Here is a 21,901-nt window from a genome sequence, read left to right as displayed (position 1 = left end):
ATGTGGACCACCCAAAACACAGGGCGTGGACAGTAATGTGGACCACCCAAAACACAGGGCGTGGACAGTAATGTGGACCACCCAAAACACAGGCGTGGACAGTAATGTGGACCACCCAAAACACAGGGCGTGGACAGTAATGTGGACCACCCAAAACACAGGGCGTGGACAGTAATGTGGACCACCCAAAACACAGGGCGTGGACAGTAATGTGGACCAATCAAAACACAGGGCGCAGACAGTAATGTGGACCACCCAAAACACAGGGCGTGGACAGTAATGTGGACCACCCAAAACACAGGGCGTGGACAGTAATGTGGACCACCCAAAACACAGGGCGCGGACAGTAATGTGGACCACCCAAAACACAGGGCGTGGACAGTAATGTGGACCACCCAAAACACAGGGCGCGGACAGTAATGTGGACCACCCAAAACACAGGGCGTGGACAGTAATGTGGACCACCCAAAACACAGGGCGTGGACAGTAATGTGGACCACCCAAAACACAGGGCGTGGACAGTAATGTGGACCACCCAAAACACAGGGCGTGGACAGTAATGTGGACCAATCAAAACACAGGGCGCAGACAGTAATGTGGACCACCCAAAACACAGGGCGCGGACAGTAATGTGGACCACCCAAAACACAGGGCACGGACAGTAATGTGGACCACCCAAAACACAGGGCGCGGACAGTAATGTGGACCACCCAAAACACAGGGCGCGGACAGTAATGTGGACCACCCAAAACACAGGGCCCGGACAGTAATGTGGACCACCCAAAACACAGGGTGCCAAGTCCAGAAAATGAACACCTCTGCCTAACGCACACACGTAACACAATTACAATCCCGCACAAAACAAGGGCGGGTACACGTACTTTAAATAAGGAAGCTCATGAGGCACATATAACAGGACACAGGTGAAACTAATAAGACAAAACAAGCAGACAACGAAAAAGGGATCGGTGGCGGCTAGTAGGCCGGTGACGACGACCGCCGATGTGAACAGGTCAGAGAGGGGGGCCACAGAGACAACATGTATGCGCACAAGAAAGATGCTTGAATTATCCAAGCATATACTGTACTTTATGTATATTTTCTATAATATGTGTCTGTAGCAGTGGAGGCTGCTGAGGAGAGGACAGTCATAATAATGGCTGGAATGGAGTGAATGGATTATAACTATATGTTTGATACCATTCCATTCACTGCATTCCGGCCATTATTATGATCCATCCTCCCCTCAGCAGCCTCCACTGGTCTGTAGCGTATATGTAGGCCTATACAGTGCATTGGGATGGCAGGGTAGCCTAGTGGTTAGAGCGTTGGACTAGTAACCGCAAGGTTGCAAGTTTGAATCCCTGAGCTGACAAAGTGTTGTTCTGTCGTTCGGCCCCTGAACAGGCAGTTAACCCACTGGTTCGTAGGCTGTCATTGAAAATAAGAATTTGTTCTTAACTGACTTGCCTAGTTAAATAAAGGTAAAATAAAAAATTAAGAAAGTATTCAGACCCCTTGACTTTCGCCACAAGTTGTTATGTTACAGCCTTATTCTAAAATGGATTAAATTGTTTGTTTTTTTACCCCTCATTAATCTACAGACAATACTCTGTCATTGCCAACAAAGGGTATATAACAAAGTATTGAGATAAACTTTTGTTATTGACCAAATACTTATTTTCCACCATAATTTGCAAATAAATTCATTAAAAATCCTACAATGTGATTTTCTGGATTTTCTTTCTCATTTTGTCTGTCATAGTTGAAGTGTACCTATGATGAAAATTACAGGCCTCTCTCATCTTTTTAAGTGGGAGAACAAGCACATTTGGTGGCTGACTAAATACTTTTTTGCCCCACTATAGACAGGTTGGTGCTTTTCCAAATCATGTCCAACCAATTGAATTTACCACAGGTGGACTCCAATCAAGTTGTATGAAAATCTCAAGGTTGATCAATGGAAACAGGAAGCACCTGAGCTCAATTTGAAGTCGCATAGCAAAGAGTCTGAATACTTATGTAAGTAAGATATTTTAATTTTAGTTTTAATGAATTATCAAACATTTCTATAAAACAGTTTTCACTCTGTCATTATGGGGCATTGTGTGTAGATTGATCACGATTTTATTTATCTAATCAATTTTACAATAAGGCTGTAACGTAACAAAATGTGGAAAAAGTCAAGGGGTCTGGATACTTTCTGAATGCACTGTATGTGACATATAGGTCATAGCCAAAGCCATAGTCATTTTATTCTTAAATAATAATAAAAGTATACATGAACCTCTGACTATAGGAACATAATCTATTTGCATGATCGCTTAGAAAAAGACCTACAGAACAAAATACATAAAATAAAGGAAAAAGTTTGTATACCTTTTCATATATCAAACATCTTATCATAACTCATGTAAAGCATAATATAAAATGAATATTACATTCAATATTTCATAAATAAATAGAACAGACAAATAGTTATGTTTCTGCTAAGGGCACCAGATGATCCAACAGGGCATATATAGTGTGCCAAAGATGAACATTTACTCTGTGCTGGCAAAGCGTTCATACTGTAGGACTGGGGATAGTTGTAACACTTTTAGCATTTTTGTCATTTTCTCCGAGATTTTTTGAGCGGCTACATTCAAATTGTGGTAGGAACGGCTTCCATCTGTCTGCTTCAAATGGGTATAGGTATTTTCTCTCTAAATCAAACAAACAAGTGGTGACTTCGTCTCAAATACAAGGTGTAAAATGCTACAATTTACGTCACCTCCCAGGTCAGTTGTAAACAAGGCTTGGGGTGAAATGAAACCGTTTTTTAAAAATGCATATATCATGACATGCAACGAAATATTGAAAGCCTTATTGAGAACATGAGAACAACATTGCCATGTTTAACATTTTGTGCAGCAGAAATAATAAAATATTAAAAATCATAAAATATCATTTTTATGTTCCATTAACTGGCCCTTCTCAACAACTACAACAACATCTGACAACTAAACAACACCATATGGAATAAACAACTGAATCTTTGTGGTGTCCCTCATGAGTTCCACAAGATATTGTGTGTGATCTTGTGTGATCACATGTCATTTTAATGTGATAAAATGTGACAGCATGTTAACAAAGCTGCGATTTTCTTTGAAGTCCAAATTGCAGGAATTACATGTCACGGTCGTTGGAAGCATACTCGGACCAACGTGCAGCGTGATCTGGGTTCCACATCTTTATTTATTTAAAGTAAGTGAACCACACAACAAAACAACAAAGAATAACGAACCGTGACGACAATGGAGTGCTGACATACAACTACACATAAACAATATCCCACAAAACACAGGTGGGGAAAAATGCTACTTAAATATGATCCCCAATTAGAGACAACGATTACCAGCTGCCTCTCATTGGGAATCATACAAAATTACCAACATAGAAAAACAAAACTAGAACCCCACATAGAAATAATAAACTAGACTAAACCCCCAGTCACGCCCTGACCTACTCCACCAATAGAAAATAAGGGCTCTCTATGGTCAGGACGTGACAATACAGATGTGGTGGTGTAGCAGAAATATCATAATGCCGTGAACCAAGAGGTTGTGAGTTCAAATCCCAGATGACGACACATTGAATAATAATTGTTGTATAAATAAACATCAGTCAAATATGTAAGACGAAAACACTGCATGTTAAAAGCAATGTGTGTGTATAGACACATTTTTTGTTGTCCAAAAACACATTTTCACGTGTGAAATGTCACGTGAAGTGTTCTAAAAATACATTAATTCAGATGCGAAATGTCATGTGAAATGTTCCAAAAACACGTCTTCAAATGTGAAATGTCACATGTGAGAAGTGTTCTCAAAAAACACATGAAACACATGTTTATGTGTGTGTGTGTGTGTGTGTGTGTGTGTGTGTGTGTGTGTGTGTGTGTGTGTGTGTGTGTGTGTGTGTGAGCAGTGTGTGTAAGTGAATGCTGGACATGCTCACTGAATCAGAGTCACAGTTGTAACCTTGGTATGGTAGTACTGGGGTACAGGCTTGGAGGGCCCATAATTTGTATTCACTTAGGCTTGTTTACAACTAACACTGACCCTTGCAGCCATTAGTTATTTTCAGTTTTAGCTACGTTCAAACTTTAGCATTGCTAACTTACATCAAATACATCTACACACACTGGTTATAAACCTGATATAAGATATGTGAATCTAACGACAAAGCTGGTGATGCCATCGGCAAAATACATTTGGTCAATTTCTTTCATTTTTTACCTCAAAATCATATATTTTTCTCAATAAAATCTGCAAAGTTTATCACAGGGTCTTGCTTCTTCACATGAGGGTTGAGGACTAAACTGACCATGTGCACAGTGAGTCACATGATTCTCACTTGAGATATTGAGAGAAAACTATTCACGGTCTCCTCTAAGTATCATGGCTATGATAACTTTTCAGAGGAGGGCACACAGTAGCTAAGGCTGAATAGTGAATAGTGAGGGATTTGTGACTCAAATTTCCCTACATAGTGAATAGGGAGGCATTTGTGACTAAAACTTCCCTACATAGTGAATAGGGAGGCATTTGGGACTCAAACCTCCCTACATAGTGAATAGGGAGGCATTTGGGACTCAAATTTCCCTACATAGTGAATAGGGAGGAATTTGGGACTCAAACCTCCCTACATAGTGAATAGGAGGCATTTGGGACTCAAACCTCCCTACATAGTGAATAGGGAGGCATTTGGGACTCAAACTTCCCTACATAGTGAATAGGGAGGCATTTGGGACTCAAACTTTCCTACATAGTGAATAGGGAGGCATTTGGGACTCAAACTTCCCTACATAGTGAATAGGGAGGCATTTGGGACTCATTTGGGAATCAAACCTCTTCTGATGTGTAACAAGGGGGATTTACATGTATCTCTTCCTGGGGTCGATTGTACGCCACATTTTTCATGTACGCCAGGGGAGGTCCTCGGGATGAATCTAAAACATACAGGTTCTCTAACATCAGAGAGTGGAGCATGGGAATAGTAGGAAGAGGTGTAGCAAACAACATTACTTTATTTTACAGCAAACAAAACAATATTTTCATCTCCAGGCATACATGTTCCTTGGAAGCTCTAGCTCATACTGATTCCTTATCACAGGACATAAAACATTTTTTAGTTGACATACAAATCCACAATTACATTCGATATATGCCTGAGCTATGGCATAACACAGATCAGATCAATTACTCGTGGTCACAGGACATGTTGCACAATACTCTCAGGAGGGCATGCCATGGGTGAAGGAGAGCGGGTCAAATTGGCATACGGGTACTCTTGCCATGAACACAAGATCCCCGGATATGCTTCAGAATTTGTCATTCTCATGGTAATGCATATCTGTAGAACCAACAAGAACAGCCAGGTAAAATACTGAAGGCCACACCCTTAATTACAATCAACAATCTCACACACCTGGCGCCGACAGAGGCACAAGGCTGCATTCAACAACTCAACCTCAATTACCTTGTATCCCTACACATCTACTCAGTACTGGTACCCCGTGTATATAACCATTGTGGATGTTTTCCTTGTGTTATTCTTTTTCTCTATATTTTTCTCTCTGCATTGTTGGGAAGGGCCCATAATTAAACATTTCACTGTAAGTCTACACCAGTTGTTTACAAAGCTTGTGACGAATGACATTCGACCAGGAGACCGTCATCACCATTCGCATTCTGTAACACAGCACTTTGCGGCCCGCGGCCCGACCCCTGCTGTGGAACGACAGGAACAGCCACTGGCACTGACAGAGGCATAAATTCACCAACTCGACAGTGCCACCCTGTTACACATGTACCATCTATGTGATGTGGTGGAAACCTGGGAATCTGGCCCTCAGTCACCTTACCACCCAGAGGCTTACTGCAGTATGCTTCTGTGTTTGTAGTTAGTCCTTACAGTAGAATCCATAGGCCACCTCTTGTGAGTTCAACAGATACACAGTAAGTACAGTGATGCCATCTGCTGGGCATTGTGAGTAATCAAGGGAGGCTTCTCTATGAGGCTCCAACAGTTTTCCCTCACAGAAATAGAAGTGTTTCTCAACCTCAACTCAGTCTTCAGTGACCACAAATCAGTAGTTTTACACATGTGGTCCATTCCAACACTAACACACCTGAATGAACTAGTCCAACTAATAGTCAAGCTCTTGTGATTAGTTGAGACAGGTGTGTTAGTGTTAGAATGGATCAAATATTGAGAACAGTGACGTATAGTGGCCCTCATGTAGTCCAGCATTAGATGGGGTTAGCTAGTTAGCTAAGTGGCTAGCTGGGACAGTCTGACATATGGATCCTCCTTGCACTGCTCCTCCTGACTCATCTCCCTCCTACAGGCCTGCTGCTCTTGACTGCCCCCTTTAGGTGGTCCAGAAGACTGCACATGGCCCCAGCCCCCAAGTGTCTGTAGGGCCGGGAGGAAGCAGTACCCAGAGGTGTGTAGGGTAGGGCCCACTGGGGGCAAGGTGGGAGGGGTGGTGGTTGGGGGTGTGTACGCTGGAGGAGGGTCTTCATTCTCACTGGGTGGTGAGCAGGTGGGCATAGAGCTAGGTCCGGGTGGGAGGAGCTCTGACTTGGGCCATGCCATGATGTCGTTGTTGCCGTTGTTGTTACCAGTGTTCTTACTGTCGTCCGCTACTACAGCGCTCGTAACACCATCCGACACTCCCTCTGTTGATCTGGACAGGCCAGCACAGACAGGCATCACCACGTAGCCCTCACTCGACTCCGAGAGGGATGGGGCAGACCTCTCCGAGGAGGACGGAGAAGTGGGTTCAGAGTTAAAGAGAGTGTTGTCGGACTCCTCACAGGGAGGCTCCAGACTCAGAAACTCACTCGGCGCCGGTGAACTGTCGCCACAGAAGATGTAAGGGCCACTGAAGCTGAAGCCGGATGAGTCTAGAGCAGGAGGGCCAGATCTGTCCACAGACAGCAAATGGAGGGAGGAAGAGTTTGGGTCATACTTCTTCCACCCCTCCTTGGTAATGGAATGGAACAGTCCATTTGCTTTTACATCTGAGTTCAACCACAATGGACTATCTGAAGAGCTGCAACACAACATAGTGAGGTAAGGGTTAGGATTGAGGCTAGGTGTACGAGTTATCTTTTATAAGTGTTGGATAGTGTAGGTTAAATAAGTATAAAGATATGAGCTAGTTTTACCAGCTGGAGCAGAGACTGTTATCCTCCCTGCTCTCCTGTGTCTGTACCCTGCAGATGTAGGTCTTCTCACTTCTCTCACTCTCATGGAATAACAACCTATCAGGAGATTTCTGGGAAAGAGAGGACATACCATTATCTGTGAGTGATGAACTATGAAAGATGGATACATGCAGGCACGTGCACAGATAGGGGTCTACCTTTACTCTCCCACCTGCCCCTGCCCCTTTGCCCTCCCACTCGCCCTTTTGGGTGGCGGTATATTTTTTGTATACAGTTTTTGTCGTTGTTGTTCTGAACCCATTGCCCCCAAGTCGACGTGACATTGTCAAGTTCACAAACTAGCAGGTTTTCATCAATCGACACAAACGATTAGCTGATAGCCGACCCTCTTTTCCCGATGTCAATCATTTCTTTTGGAGGCACTGTAACTAGCCTGCTTACAATCTTGTAAGTGAGTGTGTTGTTGCAGAAATAAATAGGCCAATGCTAAAGCATGTTTAAATGTTCGCTACAGAGGCAGTTAGTATGGTATGAATTTCGAGATATGAATTGCTATTTTGTTTTTGTCATTTTGAGCACCTGCCGGCTAAAAGGTCTGTGCACAGCCCTGGATACACACAATGTCATTTATAGTGGTTATGAAAAATTATCTTTGTGCAAAGTCTAGATGATTTGCATTATTACTGAGTGCAGTTGTCATATATTCAACAGCTGAGTAGTCCACAGCGAGAAGCTTTGTGAATAATGCTGATTGAATACTCAGCCATTCAGATGCATTCAGACTTACCTTAATGACCTCTCCCAGTACCTTGCTCTTGAGGGGCGACGGGACAGACACCTCCCACAGGACTACCCTCCTACGGACAGAAAACGAACGATTGAATCAATGGGATGGACGAATGAATGAAGTGACAGGTAACTGCCAAAATAAAGGAAACACCAACACAACTTTGGCATAGATTCTACAAGATTCTGGAATTCTATTGGAGGGATGCGATGCCATTCTTCCATGAGAAATCGAATCTCCCATAAATGTTCAATTGGGTTGGGATCTGGTGACTGAGAAGGCCATGGCATGTGGTTTATATGGTTTTCATGCTCATAAACCCATTCAGTGACCACTCGTGCCCTGTGGATAGGGTCATTGTCATCGTATTGTGTTCCCATAGCCATGGTAGCCAAAATAATGGCCTGCCCAGCATTTCTATACATGACCCTAAGCATGATGGGATGTTAATTGCTTAATTAACTCGGGGACCACACCTGTATGGAAGCACTGGCTCTAACACTAGTAATGACACAAGGGCATCTACTTGGTAAATATTTTATTTTTCTTGAACTGCACTGTTGGTTAAAGGCTTGTAAGTAAGCATTTCACGGTAAAGTCTGCACTTATTGTATTGGGCCCATGTGACAAATAAAGTTTGATTTGAAGGGTGAATTAAAATGGTAGAAAAACAATAGAAACAGTTGGAGAAGTCTGAGTAATCACCTGTGACAGGCTGGTATGGTAACATAGAGAGCGATGAAGACAATGGCCACCAGTATACTGATGAAGACGTAGAGGAAGGTGGTGATGGACCAGGAAGCTACCAGGAGACATGGGACAAAAGATGCATATGTAAGAGTGGAAAATGTAGTTGATGATCATCGATGAGTAATTGATTAGGGTCTGGATATTCCTGTCTGTCATGTGAACTGATTGAGATGGTCGTTGCTTCAAGAGAACAAAGTCACATTTTATCAGCTCCTGTATGATGCCTTCATCAAGTCTAGTCTTAATTTCTTCTTATTTCACTCTCCGAACCCTCCGAACTGCGTTTTCAACACATTTCAATATTATTTTCTCTTTTTTTTTTTTATTCTCTCATTTTTCACATGAAAGCAAATATCGTGGCTCTGCACATAAGACTGACAGATGGAAGCAAAGAAAAACACTCTTTAATACATCATGAAGATCTTTACATTTGTTTTTGAAAACATTCTTCAAGGAATATGAACTTTGGTGCTTTTTCGTTCAGCATATCTCATGAATAGATAATCATATTATAGTTTTTAGAGCTCCGCTATTTTGACTCGCATGGCTGGCATGACTCGATGAATTGTAAATAATAAAATATGGTTCACCCCCCCCCCCATTTGTACTTGTTTCAGTGCAGACGGGTTATCTCTGATGATAAAATATGTTTTCAGAGTTATTTGAAAAAAAAAATTACAGAATTAGCTTTGGTCCAAGTTTGTGCTCTTGTCAAGTCCATTGCTGTCATTGTCAAGCATATACAGCAATTAACATGACAATGAGTGACAAGGTGTTGGCATAATAGCAAAAACAGACACTCTCAGGCTAGAATAGAATACAACAATGGATCAGAATACTATTAAAAACCTGCTTCAACCAGGAGATACCATCTCGGTCCATTACCTGGTTGTGTGGTCCACTCCACTGGGTCGGTCCATTCTGAAGGGGCTCCGTCAAAAGTATCACTCTTTCCTGGTCCCACCAGGGCTCTCACCATAACCAGGTAGCGCTCAGAGGGGCGCAGGGACACCCCCAGGATGGAGAGCGAGCGGGACCCCTGGGAGACATTGAGGAACGTAGTATCCTCCTGAAAAAGAGAAGGTTGGACAGAACCAAGTGAGACACAGTTGAATTATCCGTCATTGTCAAATTATCTATTCATGGGATGCTTAAAATTGCAACAGTCTATCTCGCTTGATGAGCGTTCATTACCTGATGAACAAGAGATGATCAAATGTAACACTGACAATGACAAGACATTGCTTTTGGATCATCCTACCTGAGTCTCATTACTCCAGTATTGCACCTGATAGTGCACATGATCGGTCAGATAAAAATGAGGCGGATTCCATTTTAGAATCCAGTTCCCATCTCTCTCTTCTATCTGCACTTTGAGTGGACGGTTTGGACGAACTGTGTGGAGAGAGACGTCAAGAATCAGACATCAAGAATCTTTAAAGAGTTGAACGGGATCTTAAGCGCTTACGAATGTATTTATTTTTTGCAGGGCGTAACGTATCGTACGAAATTGATGACGTTGTACACAGTTGTGCACAATTTCCCGGGACCCGTTTTGGCTCATGAGCACTAATTTCTAAACTACTGGCTGAAATTATACCTTCTAGAAAATTGTGCCTGTAATACCACAATATAAACTCCAGGTGGCAGCACTGATACACAATCACTGAGGTAGTATATTTTCTTTCTTTTTTTGCATCAAAACAAATATCATCCATAAATTGAGTCGCAGATATGAGATTTTATTCTCCCCCTTAATATCACCCCTGTCTCGGTGTGAAAATGACTCACTGTTTTTGTGTGTTTTAAACTTTTTGCTGTTGCGTGTGGGTACAAGCTCCACCTCTAGCTGCTCTAAGTCTTGGACATGGAAGGAGCAGCTGTATTCTAGCACTGGACCCCTGGATGTAATGCCGACCATGGTGTTATCACAGCATTTCTGGGCTCTGCAGAGATGGCGAAAGGAAGAGAGAAATGGATGGATGGATGGATGGAGAAGAGGGAGGACAATGCTGTGAAAGAGAGTAGTCATCCATGAGACTGAAGTGTAGTCAACTGTTCTGTCTCATCCATGGGCACGCGCCCATGAACGCATGCAGCGCGCACAAACACAAAGGCATACACAACAGATCTTAACTCACGGTGCAGTGTGGTTGTGTTTGCAGGACAGGTGGAAGGTAAGGAACTGAGCCAGGTCTCTCTTCACCTCCCAACTGCATGTCACCGCAGTCTCATTATCCAACACACACTGTGCATTGGAGGGGCCTGGCACAGGGTCTGAGTGAGGGAGGGAAGGGAGGTGAGGGAGGGAGCAGGAGGACAGGAGGAAGAGAGACAGAGAGAGATGGAGAGAGAGAGAGAGAGAGAGAGAGAGAGAGAGAGGGGGAATTAGGGAGGACGGGAGTGAACAAAAGGAAAGAAGACATTGATGCACGACTGAGCAATGCTAACATGAAGCGATCACAACTCCCTGGCACCTCCCTGTAAAATCACATGCCATCGCAAGTCGCTCATGACAATTTCATTACAAACTCATTACAATGCCATGAAACTAATACATTTCATTGTACGACATTACATTATGGAGGACGGAGGATGTTTATGTTTACGTAGGGTTTCCACTCACCCTCCTCAGTCAACCAGGTCACTAGGGGGCTCCACTCGCTCCACAGTCCCGTCTTCATCCTTGCCCTCACCTTGGCTTCATACTGGAAGCCGGGCACCTGAGCCTCAGCCTTCACACTCAGCTGGGTGTCCTGAACCTCCACTGCCTGCACAGAGAGAAACAGACAATGAATATGGAGTCCCAAATGGCATAGTGCCCCACAAGGCTGTGGTCTAAAGTTGTGTACTACAAAGGCAATAGGATGCCATTTGACACGCACATTATGTGTGCATCTCAATCTACTAAAGTGACTCTCCATTGGGCACAGACATCAATTCAACATCTATTCCACGTTGGTTCAACATAATTGAACATAAACATCATTGAAATAACATGGAGTTGTATTGATTTAAGTCCCCAGTGGGTTCCTTTCTTTGTTTCCTTCCCTTCATCTGCACTCGTGTGAAGCACCTGGTCTGGACAGGTGAATGTAGACTTCCTGAAAGAATCTTTCAAACTGCTTCCACCTATCCTGTGGCTTGAATCTGTGCATTTGAAAGGGTGGAAACCACTTCAGACTATTAAAGACAGAGACCTGATCTTTATGTGACTCCCACCGGGGGATTTGTTTTCTATACTATTGCCGTGTGATATCCTCTCAGTCTTAGATAGTGGCGTGGTGATCTTTGGTAAGGACCGTGACGAGCTCGAACGTGGACGTCACCAGGATTTTGGGTCAGCCCCACATTTTTTTTGCGCTGTTGCAATGGTGTGAAATTTTTTTGTCGTCAACTGAATGCGCCACTTATACTGAACGAAAAATATAAACGCAACATGAAACAATTTCACATTTTTTTACTGAGTTACAGTTATAAGGAAATCAGTCAATTATAATAAATTCATTAGGCCCTAATCTATGGATTTCACATGACTGGCCAGGGGCTCAGACATGGGTGGGCATAGGCACACCCCCTTTGGAGCCAGGCCCACCCACTGGGGAGCCAGGCCCACCCACTGGGGAGCCAGGCCCAGCCAACCAGAATGTCTTTTTCCCCACAAAAGGGCTTTATTATAGACATAAATATACTCCTCAGTTTCATCATCTGTCTGGGTGGCTGGTCTCAGACAATCCCGCAGGTGAAGAAGCCAGATGTGGAGGTCCTGGGCTGGCGTGGTTACACGTGGTCTGCGGTTGTGAGGCTGGTTGGACGTACTGCCAAATTCTCTAAAATGACGTTGGAGGCGGCTTATGGTAGAGAAATTAACATGACATTTTCTGGCAAGTGCTGGTGGACATTTCTGCAGTGGTGGACATTCCTGCAGCCATTTCTCAGAATGGTGCAATGTCTCGCAAGATCACTTAATGATTCATTAGTATTCTACATAACAAACCAACTATAATCAAATGATAATGGCAGGCTACGGTTATGCCAAAAACACAATGTAATTTCATATGACAATTTTGAAATGCAGCATTTGTTTTCTCATGCGGTTGCTGTGTTTAACTCTATCTGCTCTAAAATGTGATTAGTTTAGCCGGTTAGCCAACCTTACTTACATATTCAAGAAGATCAAAATACATATTCCCATCAACCTGTTTGGGATCAAACTGTTGGCATGCATGCAGCATGGACGTTTAACCTGTAAAACGTGAATAATTATCATTCACGATTGACAGTGATGATGGCCTAATTTATAATAAGGTAGGCCTAATTTGGTGTTTTAGGATTTTCTGAATGAAAGGTTTCATGTTGGTACCAACGTTCATTCAGAAATGGCTTAATAATTGATAAAATGGTGCTCTGGTAGGCTACCTAAAACAATAGCACTGGTTATAATAAATGTAAAGCCATTTCCATGTGTGGTCAACTGATCATTCCAGCACCGTTTTGATTGGGACAACTCATCTTGATAAATCAATCAATGTCCGATTTTTGTTGTCACTGAATCTCTGTTTGGATATTAGGTTACAGTTATGCTAGGTAATGTTAGCTCAGTTGAGTTGAGTGCTCATGAGCATTAGTCTAACAGTTAAAAGTAATGCAGATGTTCTCTACACACACACACACACACACACACACACACACACACACACACACACACACACACACACACACACACACACACACACACACACACACACACACACACACACACACACACACACACACACACACACACACACACACACACACACACACACATTAGGCCTATATAGCCTACCTGATGAGCTTCCCTGATGTTTTCTTGAACTTTCCAATACTTTTCTGATGCATTTCAGTCCCTTAGCCTACTGATGTGAATACACATTGTACACTTTTCCTTATAGTCTATTCAAGTAATTTGACATGTTTTTTTTTTGCCAGTAGGCCTACCTATACAATAACATCATATGGGGTTACTGACCACAATCCATTTAATTAATAATAATAAGTGTTGATTTTTCGGCCTTGGGGGGGAGCATAGCACATGGAAGAAACCATAGTGCTGCAGGAAGGGGTACTGGAAGTGCTGCAGATAAATTGAAATTAATTTTGACAAGTGATATAATTACTCCTGTCTCTATAAAAATACATGAAATATTTATGTAATTATTTAAAATAATTGCTGTAGATTGTGTTTTGTCACATTGTGAGCGATTAGGGCAAATATAAAACAGCTGATTGTTGAGTTGTGGCTGTCAATGTACAGCAGGCAGCAGCTAGAAGGTATTTCACAATATTTAAAAATACACTTGCGGAACAATACTGATTAATTAGTGAGTAAACACTGGAAAGTTGGTGGACTATAATTTCCTCCTCATCTTGTAGACCTCAGATCTGAGTATCCACTCTTTTCATTGGCCTATCTTCTTGTTGCATTTAAGACGTGGGTTGTTTGTTTTAGCAGCTTGACATTTAGATACTTTGTGTGGTATTAAAAAAATATTACTGTAATCGTCTCCAGTCATATAAAATGATTTACAGGAAATTACAGGAAGTGATTTTTTAGAAAAGGCCCTTTTTTTTCTCACCCACAAACCCCTCAGCCCCTGGTCTTCAGGACTGAGCCCCCAAATGTTATGAAACTCTGGTGATACCACTGGGTATTAAGCAAAGGGGTAGTGATGAATGATTTTAAAGAAGTGATTCATGATTTTGTCACCGAGCAAAACTACCCGAAACTTGTGCTTGTTTTCCGGGGGATATCTCATGCCATGATGAAAAATCTTGAGAGTTAGCATGTTTTTTTTTACAAGAGGGTCGGAAAACATAAGCAATATGTTTACTAATACTCTTAGAAAAAAAGGTGGTATCCAGAACCTAAATGGGTTATTTGGCTGTTCCCAAGGAGAACCCTTTGAATAACACTTTTTTGTTCCAGGCAGAACCCTATTGGGTTCCACGTAGAACCCTTTCCCCTGGAGGGTTCTACATGGAACCCAAAAGAGTTCTAACTGGAACCAAAAAGGGTTCTCCTAAGGGGACAATCGAAGAACCCTTTTGGAACCCATTTTTCTAAGAGTGTATACTGGATTCAGAAGCACATGTGTTAGATGAATAGGAGTCTTTAAGAGCACATTGTATGTAACCTGGTCCCAGATTTGTTTGCACTTTTTGCCTGCTGTCCTTGACAATGAGTTGGCAATATATAGCACAAACAAGATATGGCACTCAAGCTAATTGTTTGTTACTCCAGTACATACTGTCCAGTCATCTTGGTTTGACCTCCTGTAGTTGACCTGGTAGTTGAGAGTGGGGGTCAAGAGGGATGATGGCGGGTAGGGGCTTTCCCAGCGGAGCAAACAGCCCCCTCTCTCTACAAGCTTCTGTGATAGGCGGACTGGTGGACGCACTCTCACTGTAATACACACATGCACACACTGTCAAAAACAAATCAACACATACATGAATAGTCAAATACAGATATAGGACCCTATATATATTTGACTGAATTTGGTCATCTGCTAGCTAACTTGTAACTAAAATGAAACATGTAAATGTAAAATAATTGAGAACCAATAACTTATGACAGGTGTCCTGCAATGGTTAAACTCACCATTCTTAGACAGAAGCAGGGCAGGGGGACAGGAGGTATTGAAGAAGAAGACATGGTTGGTATTGATGCCAAAGTATTTAGTGTTGTACTGACACTGGGCAGTGAGCTTGATGTTGTTGGGATTCCGTGCTCGCTGACCATAGGGTTTACACAAGGACTCACTAGAGGGTCGGAGAAAGAGGGAGACATGAGTTCATTGAGTACATTGTTTTTCGGGGTCCACCTCTCCCTCCCTCCCTCTCTCTCTCTGTCCTCTCATCACCCCATCAGCTCTATCTTTACCGGTTCTCAGGGCTGTCCCAGTAGTATAGGGCTAATGGCTGTGAGGACGGGTGTGGACTCTCCTCCCAGCTACAGCGGACGTAGGAGCTGTAGTCATTGTAGCACCGCAGGGACTCAAGCACAGGGGACACTATGGGAGAGACGGAGTGGGAAGCAGGATATAGACAATAATAATTAGAACACATTGTGCTGTATGGTGTACAGTTCTCTCTATATGGGTAGAAAATATGATCTACAATCACTTCTGGAAAAAACACATTTCCAAGTGGGTGGCAGTGTTGTGCTAGTGTCTGTATCTTAAAGAGACTTCCTATAATGTCCACAATTAAACATCTAACCATATGTCTAAATGATACATTTTGTTGTCATCGATATCTGCTAAAAACAGATTCTTAGACTTAGACCCTACCATGATATTGTGTGTTCTCCTGGATGGTGCAGCATTCTTGTCCGTTATTGCAAAGGACCAGGAGAGGGAGAAGTGATCCACAAGACATCCAGAAGAGGAGCATGTTTCCCGGGGAGCGCAGGAGGACAGGTCCCCTGGAGCAGAAGAACATGGGTAAGGTTCAGCAGGTGGGTCTCAGTAATTAACCTTCTAGATCTAGACCATCCTGGGCCCGCATTATGTGGACTGACTGCTATACCTGTCAGAGTTCAGAGAAAAATGGCTCAGATACAAAAAGTCTTACTCACTCACTCACACTCTCTCTCTCTATGAACGTGCACACACACGCAAATATCACAATTCTCGGAAAAAATGACATCATTACCACTCACTTCCCTTACAGTATATTCTCCACTAAGTGACTCTGATGTTCCTCCCACCATCCGCTGTAACCACACATCCGTTCGTCTCACCCTTGTTTGCTTTCTCTGGCTTAATGTGTTCCAAATGGCACCCTATTCCCTATGTATAGTGCACACTACCCTATGGGACCTAGTCAATAGTATAGAACTTTATATTATGGTGGCATTTTGGACGTAGCCTCTGTTTCTTATGATTGTGGTACTGTCTTCACTGTGATGTCCTTCTGTCAGGCACAGGCATTTTGTAAGAGAAGCATGAAAACTAAGTGGCAGAGAGTTGTGACTGTAGTGGCGTTGAGAAATCCCCATCAGATACTGTGTGTGTGTGTGTGTGTGTGTGTGTGTGTGTGTGTGTGTGTGTGTGTGTGTGTGTGTGTGTGTGTGTGTGTGTGTGTGTGTGTGTGTGTGTGTGTGTGTGTGTGTGTGTGTGTCTGTGTCTCTGTCTGTGTCTGTGCGTGCGTTTCTAAATAAGCATTCTAAGAATACATTGTGGGATAGAGGTTAACATACAAAGAGATGGTAAGAATCCCCAAAAATGAACACTTGTATATAAGCTAATTTATACAACTTAAGTTGTTCTCGCCTAGTCTCCTATTCAGTGTTCAGTGAATTCTGTAGTTCTATTTCCAAGAAGTTATGATGTGCGAGGAAACGTCAAGACTCATGCCAAATGTGTTCGGTCTGTTGCCTCAACTTTATCTGCTTCCTCTTTTCATGTGGCTGTTTACCATGTGGTCAAAAATGACACTTAATCAACAGTGTGATCAGTACGCTCCCAGTGAGCACAAAACATTGAAAAAACACTTTTCAACCACAAATACATAGTTTCAACCAAAAGGGTATCTTTTCAACATTATTTGCTCATAGGGCTGTAGTATGGAATGAAATGCTGCCCCGAGGGTAGTATAAGTAGCTTAGTATGTATAGTATGCATAAATTATGAATATCACTTTCAAACAATTTATCTAAAATAACATATTCCTTTTCTGTCATCTTATAATTGTCTTGCTGTTACACAAGAGTGAGCTTCTAGCCCAGGCCTTTTACGGGTGATGGGGATTTCCAGTGACGTGCTACTGAACAGTGTGAAGATTGATCAGTGAAGTGTCTTAGTTGGTTCAGGCAGTGTCATGTCAGTAGAGTAATTATCTTTGTCCCAAAAGGCACCCTATTCCCTATATAGTACACTACTTTTGACCAAAACCCTATGGTCCCTGGTCAAAAGTAGTGCATCAAATAGGGAATAGGGTGCCATTTGGGACGCCTTGGATGTCCTTTATGTCCCTTTGGCTTGCCAGGACTGCACTTCAGTAGCAGAGCAAATCCATTTTATAATACACCAGTCCTTAGCTAGCACACAGACAGACAGGGAAACGCCTGAGTCTGGATTGTGTGTCCCAAATGGCACCCCATTCTCTACATAGTGCACTACTTATGAACAGAAGCCTATGGGGTGCCATTCAGGATGGGAGTCTGGAGCTGTGCTGGGCTGCTAGAGCAGCTTATCCTGCTCACTGTGGCGTGAAGGGAGAGGCTCGATATCTGTAGAAGAACTCCCGTCTACTAGTCCCTAGCAGGGTGACGATTTGACTCTGTTAAGTGTATGTTACTCACATAGACCACTGATGAGGTTTTTAAGCTGACTCAAAGGCCAAAACCTACAATCGAACATCATTACTGCGACACAACACAGAAAGAACCGTGACAATTGAGGAGAATGATAAAGCAACACAGAATGATAAAGCAACAACAGAATGATAAAGTTCCAAGGAAAACACCGCCATAAATGCAGCAACAGAGATACGCCATCCATAGCCATTTTAATTATGGTGTGTGGGACAGGCTGTGGTGCTGTCTGTAGATTATGGACTGTGTGGCTGTCTTATTTAAGGCATATTTTGGCATAGGGGACACCGGGGATGGTTGTAACACAGGATAGTTGTAACACTCAATATCTCTCATCAGGAACAAGATAGCATCATGTGACTCACTGTGCACATGGTCAGTTTAGTCCTCAATCCTCATGTGACGAAACAAGGCCCTGTGATAGACTTGGCAGATTTTATTGACAGAAATATGAGTTTGAGGTTAAACAAAAAAAAATCTAATGCCATTACCAAATGTTTGTTGGTGATGGCATCGCCTGCTTTGTTGTTAGAATCACAAAACCTATATCAGGTTTATAACCAGTGTGTGTAGATATATTTGATGTAAGTTAGCAATGCTAAAGTTTGAACTTAGCTAAAATTTAAGATAACAAATGGCTGCAAGGGTCAGTGTTAGTTGTAACAAGCCTAAGGGAATACAAATTATGGGCCCTCCAAGCCTGTACCCCAGTACTACCATACCAAGGTTACAACTGTGACTCTGATTCAGTGAGCATGTCCAGCATTCACTCATACACACACACAAACATGGAAAGACACATGTGGTTCTGGAAAACTTCCCATGTGACATTTCACATGTCATTTGCTGTGTTTTTAGAACACTTCACATTTCCAAAACGAATGCAATCACTATTCACCCGGGGCAAACTCCTTACACCGGGGCTGGTTTCCCAGAAATTCTGATCAGAGGATTTCATGCTTTATTCCCTCACGATTCTGGGAGTCTTCGCAACCGAGATGTCGGGAAAACCTTATGTGAGACTATAAGAAGGGGGTAGAAAACAAATTGAAAAAACAAACCTGTGTCTTATACTCAAATCCCCTCAATATCTCATGTGAAGTGTTCCAAAAATACATTTGCACATTATTTCACATGTGAAATTCCACAAATAGTGTAGTTTCGTGGTATCACATGTTGAAATTTTGCATCCCCACATTTATTTAACATGAGATCATGTTCTCACATGTCACATGTGCAGTTTCATGCCATCACATGTTGCTTCGCATGTTGTCACGTTATCACATTAACTTGACATAAAAGCACATGTGATCCCTCAAGATCACACGTGTTCACATGAGGAATTCAAATGTTTCGTCCAAATGTTGTTGATTAGTTGTCAGATGTTGTTTAGTTGAGAAGGGACAGCTAATGGAACGTAAAAAATAAACAATTAGGATTTGTATTATTATTTTATTATTTCTGCTGCGCAAAATTTGAAACATGGCAATGTTATGATTTTAGATTTTATTTTCAAACGGTTACGTTTCACTACCAGCCCTGTAACTGACCGGGGAGATGGGGTAAAATTGTAACATTTCACTCCTTGTATTTGAGACAAAGTCACACCTTGTCTGTTTGATTTAGAGAGTTAATGCCAATTTGGAGCAGACAGATGGAAGCTGTTCCTATCGCATTTTTAATGTACTGTAGTAGCTCCAACAATCTCTGAGAACTTTTTCAAATGCTAAAAGTGCTTACAACCTTCCCCTGTCTCCCCCACGTTAGCTGACAGTCGTCAAACAGCGCAAAAGTGAAACCAAAACTTACCTTAACGGTTAAGTTTAGGAATTCATTTTGAGACTTTGGTTTAAGTCCATCCGCAACTTCGTAGCTCATCGCAAGCCTACTAGATGGTAATAGGGTTTCGCGTTGCCCCTAGTGGACGGTAGGACATTGACATTGAAATAAAATGACACCCAGTGCCGTAATTTCCCCATTTCAATTCATATTCAACTAGAGTCTGGCCTGTGATAAAGTCAGGGTCTGCATCACAAATGGGACCTAATTTCCTACATTATGCACTACTTTTACCCAGAAAATGATTTGCGATGCAGCAAGTCCTTATTATGTTGTTTTTACTTCACCTCCATAACTACCACAAATAAGCCATAGTCCTGTGCCATCTGTCCCTGGCTGTAACCTCTTTGAACAACGACTGTTCTTCTGTTGTATTCAAATACAGTTGTTATCTTCAATTCAATTCTATTTGATTACATTCTATTTCTGTAAGGCCCCTCACCCCTATCCCTCATGAGCAGCAGTCATACAGTGCCCTTCTAATGACAAACCTGGCACGTCTGTATCAAAGCCACACAGACAATTAACCCCCGAGTCACTGAGCTCAGATCAGATACTCTCAGCAAAGCTGTTCACTTCACTCCCACCAGACCCCACCTGGTCACGTACTCAGAAACACCACTCTAGTCAGTCAGACATGGTTGTTGTTTAGCATTTCAGAAGACATAATTTTGACTTTTCACAAAAGCGTCACTTTCTGTGGCTTATCAATTATACTATGTTGGACTATGACCTTGTTGTTTAGGTTTAAACAATCCGGCATACTCTTAATCTCTACTCAGTCCAATCAGAAGAGGATGGAGCACACATCTGACCTGTGTCTCCTTTCGATGTTTCTTTCCTCTACTGAGTTTATTTTCTGGCCACTGTGTTCTCACTTCTGCTTTTTGGTGTCTAGGCTGGGTTCAATAACTGCTGATGTTTTGTTTAACCATTATTGTACTAGGCAAGTCAGTTAAGAACAAATTCTTATTTTCAATGATGGCCTAGGAACAGTGGGTTTAACTGCCTTGTTCAGGGGCAGAACGACAGATATTGTACCTTGTCAGCTTGGGGATTTGATCTTGCAACCTTTTGGTTACTAGTCCAACACTCACACCACTAGGCTATGCTGCCACCCCAAAGGGCTTTGTCAAATAAATGTGATTGATTGGTTGATCAAAGTCAAAGAGTGTGAATGGGATGTAACAGTACATTGCAGTTTGTTTGTGTTCAACTCCCTTTTCCATTCACCATCTGTCTGCCAATTAAATGCTTTAACAAACACGCACCGCATACTGAACCTGAGAGAAAATAATAACACCTAAGGACTGAAAACAACTGAGGGCTAAATAAAGGGGGAGTAATCAGGGTAGTGATGATGTCCAGGTGTGCGTAATGATGGGGCACAGGTGTGTGTAATAATGATTGCCAGGTGTGCGTAATGATGGGTTGCCATAACGGAGTGGTGGGGCGGGAGTAAACGTGACACATTGTAACTATCTGTCATCTAGAGACCGGCAGAATTAGGATCAAAGAGTTAGCCAGATAACTTGCCTAAATATTGGTTTGATTATTTTTATTTTTTAAAGATGAGCTTGACATGAGTATGGTCTTATTGGCTTAACAACCAAAAACACATATCTAAGTTTAGCTTTCTTAATTAACCAGAAAATCAATAGTTATTTATCAAAGTTAGCTGGCTAGATTCTGCTTTGTAGTATAGCCCTCTGAAGTGTCTTAGTGTGTCGTTGTGTCTCACTTGCTTTAATGTCCTGGAAGAAAGTGCCAAACTAAGCAGCAAGTAGTTCCTTTTTCTCTGAAATAAATGTGCTCTTAGAATTGTCTTGTGGGTATTCGGTGCCTTTCCAAAGAAGGAGATATTCTATCATCAAATATAGCAATTGGTTGCACTGTACATCATTTCACACGTTATCACAGTGTTGAGAAAAATGTATACATACA

The 21,901-nt window shown here is 42.3% G+C and overlaps 1 protein-coding gene across 3 annotated transcripts; it reads right to left on the bottom strand.

The window, feature by feature from the left end:
• Positions 1-5,051: 5,051 nt before the first annotated feature.
• On the bottom strand, positions 5,052-20,066 carry LOC118384366 (cytokine receptor common subunit beta-like). Of its 3 annotated transcripts, none has more exons than XM_052518567.1 (14): positions 19,928-20,066; positions 16,092-16,225; positions 15,683-15,812; positions 15,401-15,561; positions 15,048-15,202; positions 11,384-11,528; positions 10,899-11,034; positions 10,549-10,703; positions 10,019-10,152; positions 9,643-9,826; positions 8,713-8,809; positions 8,008-8,077; positions 7,221-7,330; positions 5,052-7,105 (listed from the first exon to the last, which is right to left on the bottom strand). In XM_052518567.1, exons 2-14 carry the CDS (start codon positions 16,192-16,194, stop codon positions 6,319-6,321), a joined length of 2,367 nt encoding a protein of 788 aa, XP_052374527.1. In that variant the 5' UTR covers positions 16,195-16,225; positions 19,928-20,066; the 3' UTR covers positions 5,052-6,318. The 3 variants fall into 3 exon arrangements, with proteins under 3 accessions (XP_052374527.1, XP_052374528.1, XP_052374526.1); XM_052518568.1 differs by lacking the exon at positions 19,928-20,066 and adding an exon at positions 16,330-16,378; XM_052518566.1 differs by lacking the exon at positions 19,928-20,066 and having other exon boundaries at positions 16,092-16,401.
• Between the last annotated feature and the right edge of the window lie 1,835 nt (positions 20,067-21,901).

The sequence above is a fragment of the Oncorhynchus keta genome, chromosome 5 (genome assembly GCF_023373465.1).
Source record: "Oncorhynchus keta strain PuntledgeMale-10-30-2019 chromosome 5, Oket_V2, whole genome shotgun sequence".
In the NCBI taxonomy this organism is placed as follows: Eukaryota; Metazoa; Chordata; class Actinopteri; order Salmoniformes; family Salmonidae; genus Oncorhynchus; species Oncorhynchus keta.
This window is presented reverse-complemented; position numbering and strand designations above follow the sequence as displayed.

What these genes read in the sequence shown, in the direction of transcription:
- LOC118384366 (XM_052518566.1), bottom strand. Translation starts at nt 16,242, where the DNA reads ATGTTCTTCTGCTCCAGGGGACCTGTCCTCCTGCGCTCCCCGGGAAAC. An exon ending in CAAACCAAGATGACTGGACA is followed by an intron (nt 11,529 to 15,047) that starts GTATGTACTGGA and finishes CTCTCTGTGCAG; the next exon opens with GCAGTGGAGGTTCAGGACAC. An exon ending in GACCTGGTTGACTGAGGAGG is followed by an intron (nt 11,035 to 11,383) that starts GTGAGTGGAAAC and finishes TCCCTCACTCAG; the next exon opens with ACCCTGTGCCAGGCCCCTCC.